We start from the raw sequence: 11390 nt of genomic DNA on the forward strand, positions 1-11390 counted from the left end.
CTTTTTCTCCAATTAAACTAAAATGGTGTTTTTAAACACCACCTTTTTTCGAGAAGAGGCAAAAAATGCTTGGTTGAACTCGAACATATGATGTTTTTTTCCCGTCTAATGCAAAACATGCACACTCCAAATTGTGAGTTTCATATACACGGCCAAGTCTAGGGAGAAAGTCAATGGAGTGCACTCAATGCATTGTAATTGCAACCCCTCAAAAAATACCATGTATTGGTTGAAACCTCAACATTTGTGAGGTTTGGATGGACTGCCAAATCTAGGGGAAAAATCAATGAAAAATATTGAATGTTACATAATTACAACCCCTCAAAAATTCCCAAATTATCAGGATTTTCCCAAATTCTCTAATATGGTGTTGGGGGATCTTGAAACTTGAAATTTAGTTTTGAAATTAAAGACATTTTAGGATGCTATCTTAAGACCTAGCGGAGCGGGTCTCACGGGTCATGCTACTCGTGTACATGAAACCATGTGTAAATGAAGAGACACTGCCATGTTATGGTAAGTCACATTGGTGAGACCCACCTATTTCCATAACATCATATACTGATTTATGTATGTGAGAGGTAGAGGCATTGATGTATGTAGTATGTTGGCTCAGATTAAACCATGTCTTCTATAATATCCAAAACGCCTTTTGAAAAGGCTTCTTCCTTAGTATTTCCCTTGATGATACTGCAATACTTCACCTATTTTGTATTTGAGATTTGTATATCATGATAATTGGAGGGTGTTAAATCAACATCAACGTGATTGGAGGATGTAGATATTCGATAGGATTTAAATTGGGTGAAGAGGATTTGGTAGAGATGGTACCTTTGTGGTTTGCGTGGATCACATTGCAACCTTTCATTTTACAAGGCTGAGAGCTTATCTCATCTTATGGTTTGGCTCTTATCTTCTTCTTGTGGTTTGGGTCTTATCTTCCTCCCTCCCTCCTTGTCATGAGGAGGATAATTCCTTGCATGAGGTAAGGATCTTCTGCTAAGGTCTTATTACTAGGGCTTTATTCTATTAAAGTTGCGATGCAACATAGTCTGAAAACCCTTGTAGTTGACCATTTCTTTCTGACCACACACTTAATATTCACAAAAAAAGGGAAAAAAGAGAGAAAAAAGGAAATCTCTTTCTTATCATCAACTCTACTCCTTTCCAACTAAGGACCTTTTCCCACCTACTATTATGTTGGGACTACGTTATGCTATATATTTATGTTAAAGTTGATCTTAATAACACAATTCCACTTCCATTGGTACTCATTATATTAATGCAAAAAGTGATCCTAACAAGAAATTTCAAATAATTTTTCACACAAAAATGGTATATCTTTAACTAGGATGTCCATTCTCTGAGCTTGCAATCACAATCGCTTGTTCCTTTCAAGGGCTTTCAACTAATTACCCATATTGGATAGTTTCGGTTTAGCCTTGACCCTAAAAAATACTTAACAAAACCTTAAGTAGCATTCCCACTACCCACCGTTAAGTTAAACCCTTATTTCCCATATTCGAACTTGTATCCATTCACAAAAGGTCCTTAAAGAACGTGATTACGATTGAATCCCAACTAAAATGCAGACTTTAGCTAAAATCATGATTTGGGAATAGGCCCTAAACAAGAGGCATAGGGTGCAGTGCTTAGCAAGCATTGCCCACAAGTTTCATTTTGGAAATAAGTTAAAATCGAAGTTAGCAAGTGAACTTTAGACAACAACTCAAAAAGGCAACTTCTTTGCTACAGCCGGCAGTGCAAACAAATATTCAAGACGTAATAACTTTCACATAAGTGCAAACAATATCAAGACGTAATAACTTTCAAATAAGTTCACGTACAATGACAAATCCATACTACACACAGGAAGAAAGATAATTCGAAGAATGCAAATTCTCAGTAAAACCATCCTAAAACAGGAATCCCAAACAGGGCGATCGAGTAACCGACTCATCCAAGGACCCAAGAGCCTCACAGCCTAGGCACTCGTGAATTTGGTGACCGCCTTGGTACCCTCAGACACTGCATGCTTGGCAAGCTCCCCAGGGAGAATCAACCGCACAGCAGTTTGGATCTCCCGAGACGTGATCGTGGGTTTCTTGTTGTAGCGAGCAAGGCGAGAAGCCTCCTGACCGAGCTTCTCGAATATATCATTGATAAACGAATTCATGATTCCCATAGCCTTGGAGGAAATACCAGTGTCGGGGTGAACCTGCTTGAGAACCATAAAGATGTAGATCTTGTAACTCTCAGCGGAGCGTTTGGCCTTCTTCTTCTTCTTCTTGTCAACGGAGCCGTCCTTGAAAATTTTCTTCTCTGCCTTGGGTGCGAGGGGCTTCTTGCCGCCCTTGACAGACTTGGAAGCCTTCTGCTCGGATTCAGAGGGTGTGTGAGCGGATTTCGGAGCCATGGCGAGATGAGATGCAAAAATCCAGACGATTGTAATGGGATAAACAACGAGATTCGGAGATCTCTCAGCAGCGGTTGAATTGCAGGACGGTATATATATATAAACCCACAAACCGCGATAGTTCCACCGTCCCGATCTAGCTAATCCAACGCCTCAACTTGTTTTGCATATTTGTGAGATGCCACAACATACATTTTGACACCAGCCCTTTTTGTATAAATTCCTTTCACCTCTTTCAACTTAAATTTGCAAGGGTGGTTTGGATTTTGTCATAGCAAGAAACTTGGGACTTCCATTGCATCTGTCAAGTGCGTCCAATCTTCAAGACCACCTTTCTTTGAATTTTCAAATGCTTGGGCTATCGGGAATTGCATGTAGGGATTACGTTAATGTAATATTGTAAACATGAACATGTTATTAACGTTGCGTACTTACGTTGTAAACTCACGATAATAACTTGTGTATTATCGTAACCGGTCAAAGATTAACTGGTAAACCGGCTATTTAATTATCCCGTCGGAAAAATGGATTATCCTGTCGGGGCCCGACGGGATAATCCATTTTCTCGGCGGGCTATTGTAATAGCCTGGCGGGCCTCACCAAGAGATGGCTAAATCTCGGCGGGCTTTCTTGATACATAATATAGTCCCCAGATTTGGAGAAGCGTGTAAAGACAGCTCCTTGGGCAGCACACCCTTGCTAAGGCTTGGTTGTTCACTGTTCTTAGAACTAAGCTCTAAAATGATTTGTTGATTGGGCCATTTGTCCTACTCTTGGGATGTGTTGGTCTTTGATACATACATTTCTTTAGAGTGTTGATGAGACCTAGCTTGTTATGCGGATTGGGCTATTTGTCCTTTGTTGGGCAAGGGTAGTCCATGATACGTATCATTGCAAGGACCTTCAACACTCTGTTTGTTAATTGTAGAGTTTGTGTTTAGGTATTTGGGCCATTTGTCCTTCTTTGGGCAAGAGTAGTCCTAATATCTATTCTCACGTGTTGGTTGTTTTGGTATGCTATTTGTTGTGTATTGTGGGCTACTAGTCCTATTATTGGGCAGTAGTAGTCCTCGTGTGACATTTCTGACATAGGTATTTTGCAGTGGATGAATCTTGGGTTAGTTGTCCTATAGTGAGTTGGGCAAAACTAATCCCTGAGGAGGCCATTCGTCTTAGTTGCATTTATGTTTTGTTGTGTGGTTGACTTTTGGGCATTGTATCCTATTCTGGGCAGTATATGTCCTAAAGAAAAGCTCACTATTGTGTTATTAATTTTTGAATCATGTGTATCTTGTATTGTTAGGCTTGTGTTGCAGTCTGCGTGTATGTATTTTTCAATAATAACTTTTATATAGGACCACATGTGAAGACAATAGAGAGGCCTTCAAATTATACATTGGTAACTCCAGAGAGAAGATTATTGACTACTTCTAGGTCTCAGGTATGCAAAAGCTTATGTTTTTTTAATTTTGCAATGTTTTAATTATTTAGAGTATATGTAAGGGCCATTGCCTATTGGTTTTGTAAAATGTTAGTTTAGTATTTCATTGTTGCATGTTCATACTGTAAACTCTATGAAATATGAGTTAATTGCTTAAATATGTTCATGGAAAATTATGTGATAAATGTTGATGTAAAAGATGTACAATCCTTAGTCATTATTACAAGTTAGAAGTTATTGATTCTTGTGAGGGATTTGTGATAATTAGGCCTTATACTAGAACAAAGGAGTCAATGGAAGATGGTACAAATCCTAGTTTAGTGCAAGTTAGTCGGCCATGCTCGTCACAAGGCTCTAGACCACAAGCAACAGTTATGGAGTCTAATCCTAGTCAAAAAACACAAATCAAAAAGTTGCTTGGTGCTGAGTGGCAATTTGTCAATAACTTAAATGGCAAGTATTACGACTGGGTGTGCAAATACTGTAAAGTACAGAAGAGTGGTGGAGCCCCACGTATGAGAGATCACTTCTTTGGTAGTAATCTCAAGTCAATAGGAAAATGCACCTATCCAGATAGGTAGAGACTGGCTACAAGGCTTAGGGAAGAAATAGCTAAGGAAGAAAAGAAGAAAGGGCGTCATCAAGGAACAAGGGTTGGCATTGCTTTTGCATGCACAAACACATCACGTGATAATGCACATTGATATAGATAGAATAGATCTGGAAAATAGAGACCGAATCAAATGTTTCATAGGCCAATATACATGTCACTGAAAGGATGCATGAAAATTAAAATCCAAGTTCATCTCAAACACCTTCTTCAATGATGAGGCAAACATCCTTGCATGAAATCTTTCGAGGGACTTTGTTGGAAGATGCGTAGTATGCACTTGTAGAGGCAATATTCTTCACAGGATCGTCATTGTCGATGGTAGACAAGCAACCATGGAAACATGCATGGAAGAAGATTTGTCAATTCGGTCCTGGTTTCACTCCTCCATCTTATCACAATACCAGTCATTCTTTGCTAGACAAATGCTATGAAGAGGTGAAAGAGAGAGTCAACCGAGTAGTCTTAAATAATCTTGATCTTTCGGGATGTACAATTGTGAGTGACGGTTGGTCAAATGTACAACGTGGCCCTCTCATCAACGTAATGGTTGTCTCACCTCGTGGCTAGCACTTTTTAAGAGCTGTTGATAGCTCTGGTCAAATTAAGACGGGCACCTTCAAAGCACAGGTTATTGCTGATGTTATTAATAGTGTGGGAGTAGCAAATGTGGTATAAGTGGTGATGGACAATGCAAAAAATTGTCAAGCTGCAGGTAAAGAAATTCATAGGATTTACCCACGTATATATGCTACTGGTTGCAATACCCACAGCTTGAATTTGGTTTTGCGGGATTGGCACAAGAGTGATGATACACAGTGGTTCAAGGAGCCGATCGAAGATGCTCGCAAAATAGCAAAATTTGTGCTTAATAGACAACGAGTCCTTGACATCTTTCGACCACATTGAATTCAATGTTAAAGCTACCAGTAGAAATAAGATTTGCTACGCACTTTTACGTTCTTGAGGCTTTGTTGAAAAACAAAGATCCTATTAAAGAGACATTCTCATGCACCCTGGTCACCTGCCTTGGGCACCAGGGGAGGTACTTGTATTTATGTTTCTACTTATATGCTACCCTTGGAGATTAGACATGGGACCATAGTTCCCTCTAGAACTCAGTGGGTCATTCTTTTGATTGGTGGGCATAAGGTTGGTTTCTTAAACCTTTATGCCCCCAATTCAAGAGGGACCGTGTCCTTTTCTGGAAGGAGCTGCTTTCTTGGTCATGCATTGTAGAGTCTTGGATCATTAGGGGTGATTTCAACATGGTTGAAATGCCCACAGACAAATCAGGTGGTAGGGAAGGTGGCTTACATTCCCTAGAGAGAGCAACCTGGGATGCCTTTCTTTTTCAGTATAGTGGTAGAGATGCTTGGCAAGATGATGCTTTTCACACTCAGCCACATTCATTCATGTTTTCTTGGTTGAACAGGAGTATAGAAGGTGGGAAGAGGTTCAAAAAGAGAGTGTATGAAGTAAGAGTGCTAAGATGAAAAAATTAGTTGAGAAGGACTTATTCTGGAAGAATGTGGGAGATGCGCATACCATGTAATGATGCCTTTGATGTATGCTATCAGAGCTCTTGACACAAAAATGCCTAATGTGGGGAAAGTATGGATGACTTGGTGGGGTGTGCAATAGAGCCTACAAGACCCAGAAATATTGAAAGAATCGATTGTGTCCACATGGAGAATACCATACACTAGGAGCAAATGCAATGTGCTGTTGAAATATTTCCATCGAAGGTGGGTATCTGCCCATAGTCCATTGCATAGTGTAGGATATCTTTGGACCTGAGGACTGGATTATGCAGCTTGAGACTAAACAAGAAGTCATGGATGACTTCTATTGAGCAATCAATACGTTCTACCCAGACAAAGATCAAGCTGCTCAGTGGCATTTCACAGTTTACCAAATATAGATTGAAAGAGGGCAGGTTCACATACTTGCTCAATGTACAAGAAATGGCCAAACAACAACTAGCATGGAAGTGGTGGATGTTGAATGGTATGGGTTGTGATCTTTTGAGGTGCACATACTTGCTCAATGTGCTTCAAACTCTAGTTAAGAGAGAAATTGGAGCATGTATAAATATGTGCATAGTAATATTCGAAATCGATTGTTGGCCGATTGAGCTGAGAAACTGGTATATAAGTATTGCAATAATCGTATCCTTTTGGACATTGAGTCTGATGCCTACGAAGAGCAAGCTCCACTGTGGTCCTATGACTGTCAAGCCAATGAACAGCTGGATGATGATGTGGAGATTCAAAGAGAGCAGTTGTAACGGAGCAAGAGATTGAAGACAATTTGGAAGTGGAAGTTAATGAAAGAAATGCTTTGCTTAATGTCCAAGCAGAAACAGTCAACAGTGAAGAGGAATAGAATTTGTAGTCATTTCAACATATGTCCACACTTAAAAACAAGAATTTATACATAATGTTGTAGGCTTCAAACAAACTTTAATTATCTTTAAACAAGACTTTATACAACATCATGAAATTTTCTAAAACTAGCTTTCAGGCGGAGTAAATATCACTTATATATTTCATGAAATCAAACTGCAGGCTTGTAAATAGTACATATCAAATTTGTATTTAGTAATGTCACTGAGGAGGATCATTATGGCTTCCTTCCCCATAACCCTGAAAAAGTTCACGAATAAAGCTCGACATGGCTGGTGCAATTCCTGCCTGCATATCATAGTATCTCTCAAGGCCAAATAGCTCGAACAGTGCACGAGATAGTGGAACAAGACATATTGGACATACATGGCTTACTTTCATATGCTTTATCAAGCATGAGAGGAGCAAATAGTGCAGACACGACAAATTGTAATGCCCCACCGACCATGGGTCAAATGAGTTGTTGCAAGCAGGACATTCATTACAATCTTCAGCTTCTTCGCCTACTTCAGTTTGGACATCCTTCAGATGCTTCACAGTGATGGAGTTAGGAGTTGATTCATTCTGATGCTTCAATGACTCTGTAAGTTGCTTCACCAACTGATTTAGCTCATCCATCTCTCACACGATGCCTTCATGTACAACTTGAGGTTGTACTTGATGAGTGGCATTTGACTTTGTGCAAACTCATGCCACCTCTTTGTTTCTGTCTCTTGTTGGCTCAACCTCTCGAGGAGAGAATCTGCATGTACCTTCAACTCTAAGGTAGCTCCTTGAAGTGCTAGATTCAGCTCTTCCCATGTGAATGTGGTAGTCTCCCTCCCGATATCATGTACATTGTGAACAACCTCTTTAGAGCTGAAGTCCATGCTCTCGCCTCGGACAAATTGTATGTATAACATTTTCGCAAAGAATAACGGGAAATCGACGTGATGAAGGGGATATCCAAACACTTCGAGGTAGATCCGCTCAGCATTTGCCTTTATAACATCATTCGTGCACTTGTCCACCTTCCATCATCCCTTTCAAGACTCACTCAATGACACCGGCCATATTGAATGCACATCTTCAACGGAAACCTGCTTCTTGATTTGCTTCCACTGAAGGGATGCAAGGTTGGCCCACTTGCTAGTTCTGACACCAACACGAGCCGCTCTGATTGGATCCATCCCTAGGGCTAAGACTGGCATTCGCTCGAATGATTTTCGAGCTCTCTCCTTTTTTGCAACCTTCTCTTCTAATTCCTCTCTAGTCAATGGTCTTTTTCCCCTATCTGTGTTACGCTCGGGGTTCTATTTATCAGCCATGGAAGTATGCATGTACACTGTATTATGATGACAGGCATCTACGAAACAAAAGGACATGATGTTAAGTACACAAGCAAATATGCGATAAACAATATCTTTTAAATAATTTAATCCACACTCATCTATACTAATTAAATTTAAAACAATGAGCGTCATGCGGAGATACCAGGTTTAAAACACAGACACAAACTTCAATTGATGAAAAGTTGAATACAAAGACACAAGTACATGAATAAGATAGTACCACAGGCATAGTAGCTATTCAATGTCCAGTACAAATATATGTTGATTGTAATTCAAATACAACATGCCCAACTAGCAATCATAGTAGCACGTGCAGTTGCCTTCTTTTCCAACATAAGATCCGCAATAATATCTATATGAGACATTCGAACAAAATTTGTATGCAAGTGGTAGTCTACTTTCAGATATACATCTAGACACTCTTTCCAAAAAGTGAACATTTGCTTGATGATCCAACTAAGAGAGTATACATCAGAGGCCTTGGAGTATGCATTGGAGCATGTTGGATCCAAAATCTCTAGAGCCACTCACTCTCTCTGTCTCTCCCTCCCTCGTTGCACTTCAGCTTTCCTCAGCTCGAACTCTGCCTCATGCATTCCCTGGGGCCTAGTAATAAAATTACAAGCCGGTCTAATCTCACCGGCCTTTAGCATGAGACCAAAATGAATGACACCTACTCTAGGACAGTGGTCTCTCATAAAGTCCAGTACAATATTTTCAGTATGTAGATCACAATGCATGATCCCTGCCGTATGAGCAACAGACATTGCATCCACAAGGGTGTACACAATCGAGGGAATATGGTCTAGAAACCTCTGTAATCTAGCCATGTCATTAGCTTCAATCTTTGGATCCTCCCTTGGGTTTCTCATCACTCCTCCTTGCTTCAGCTTGAGATGTGCATGCCTTTATGTACTTTTGCGAAAAGGTAATTGCATCATCATTTCCCCTAGGGTACCGCCATTGAAATATGGAAAGATAGTTACCCATGGAGTCTCACTTGTCTTACCTATGCAACGAACAAGACAAGGGTGTAGTCTTTGCATCCCTTGTTCAATGTCAAAAGCCTCAAACTATTTCCCTATGGACCTTGCTGAGTATTTCTTTGCACAATATGTTAGATAACTAGGAAAGTAAGAAACACCAACAAACTGGACCTTGCGACAAGCTCCGTATGCACCCTTCCTAATCTCTTCTTGCCATACTATAGCATTGTATGGCACTACAATGATTGCCATACACTCATTGTTTCTTGTCGTCCATTGCAAGTGTCCAAACCCCCCTGTATCACTTGATGATGCTCCTACAACACCTGTCTCTCTCTCGCCACCTCTACCAGATTCATCTAATGCTTTGCATTGACGTTTGATCAGTGACAACTGCGAGTCAATGTCATTTTCTCTCTTTCTCCTATGCTTCTCCTTTGCCCATTGAGCATCCCATAAAGATATTCTTTTTATATTTTCAACTGGTCGTTGGAGTACTAGGATACACTTAGTGACATTTCCAATGACACTGAGACACATGTGTTTGACCACTTCCGGGCGCCATAATCTTGCCTTCGTCAAATTTCATTTTCCCTCTCCTTGAAGTCGCATCTTTGCTGCACTCAGTATTGCATGAGTGAAGTCATCAAGTAATGCGGCATTCTGAATGGTGCTCTTGATAGCAGTTGGCAACATGTGACTAATCTCATTGACTAGCTCCAACCTAAGAGCCCTCATCACATCCCTTCTCTCATCTCTTCCGTAACTGACATCACCCATGTTGCATTTAAGACCAATTAACAATGATACATAGAGCTTGCTTCTTGATAACAAGATTGTTGTAGGCGAGAAAGCCAGGATGTCAAAACATAAGCATAGTAAACACATACACATACACTATATAAAACTCTACTTTATAACCAATGTGTGACTCCTTGTTGACTCCCTTTCCAAACACACTTCCTATTATTCTATGACACAATTTGAATGCTTTCGCAAGTTATAATGCCTTTTTTAATTTAGGCAGTGCTAAGAAACAATTAGAATAAACACGACAGGAAATAAAACTAAGTAAAATGGAATGCTGTAATGGATTTCATCTCACCATCTTCACTCATGCCATAGAATTTGACATTGCTTGTTGCGGTTTCTCAACATCCAAGGAGACATTGTTGAAAGCATTCATCTCAACTGACTGCCAACCAAATTTCATTTGACTCTTCGAATTCATTGTGCCCCTTACGCAATGGTTCCCTCCAAGAATTTCTCTTGTGCATTAGTCTCCTTCTTGCCATGCACCCCTCATAGACTAAGGTGTGGGTAGTGGCACTATAGACTTCTTATACGTCTCCAGAAGAGTAGACTTTCCTCACAAACCAAGGTGTGGGCAGTGGCACTATAGACTTCTTATACTTTCCCTAAAGAGCAAACTTGAAAATTTTAAAAACAAATGTGTAAGCTTCATGACTTACACCAACAACATCACAAGCTCCAGGCATCTACAATGTCCTTGAATTCCATCAACTCTTTAGCAACTTGCACACACCGGTGTTCATGTCTTGGGTCCTTTAGTATCCCGATGACATCACTTGACTTCAATAAACTAGCTAGAGCATATGAACAGTCAATATCATCCCCATGCGTTCTTCCTATCACATCTTCCATGAAGTTTCTAAAGAAGAACACAAGAAAAACTTAGCATAAAAGAGTGAAATTTCATCTCCTCCTTCCTCCAAAAGTTAAACTTCCCTCCCAAAGCTGCCTCTCGTCCTTCCACCTTATCCACACTCAAAGCCTGTGGCTCGTCTTTCCACCTCCAAGCCTCCATCCAAGAGCTTCCTCCTTGTGACACATGGCAAGCTCTTCTCCTCCAAGCTGCCACGTCCTCTCCTTTTTTTCTCATGTCCATGGTTAATAGGTTAAAGAAAATATATTTTAATGCCATGCCTTGTGCATAGATTTAGTGTTCTCCCACAATCAGGGTTCAAGTAGTTACATAATCACAAGCCTTTTCTACATTAATAATGTGTGTTAATAACAACTTCACATCATCACGTTATTAAGAGCTTGGTAACAAGCCGGTGTGCAGTGACCTGATAACCCGCAAAAACCTCGACGGCAGGAAAACTCAAAAGCTCGTCAAGATAATCAAAAAGCCCGACGGGCTATATATTATATATATGGCGGGCCCGCAGCGG

At 40.3% G+C, this 11390-nt stretch overlaps 1 protein-coding gene across 1 annotated transcript; it reads right to left on the reverse strand.

Moving 5' to 3' along the window:
• Positions 1-1868: 1868 nt before the first annotated feature.
• On the reverse strand, positions 1869-2526 carry LOC147882137 (histone H2B.4-like). Its single transcript, XM_087401290.1, has one exon. It carries the CDS (start codon positions 2414-2416, stop codon positions 1985-1987), a length of 432 nt encoding a protein of 143 aa, XP_087257416.1. The 5' UTR covers positions 2417-2526; the 3' UTR covers positions 1869-1984.
• Between the last annotated feature and the right edge of the window lie 8864 nt (positions 2527-11390).

This window comes from Dipteris shenzhenensis, chromosome 30, assembly GCF_047967505.1.
Source record: "Dipteris shenzhenensis isolate YYH24624 ecotype China chromosome 30, Dip_SZ_1.0, whole genome shotgun sequence".
Taxonomy (NCBI): Eukaryota; Viridiplantae; Streptophyta; class Polypodiopsida; order Gleicheniales; family Dipteridaceae; genus Dipteris; species Dipteris shenzhenensis.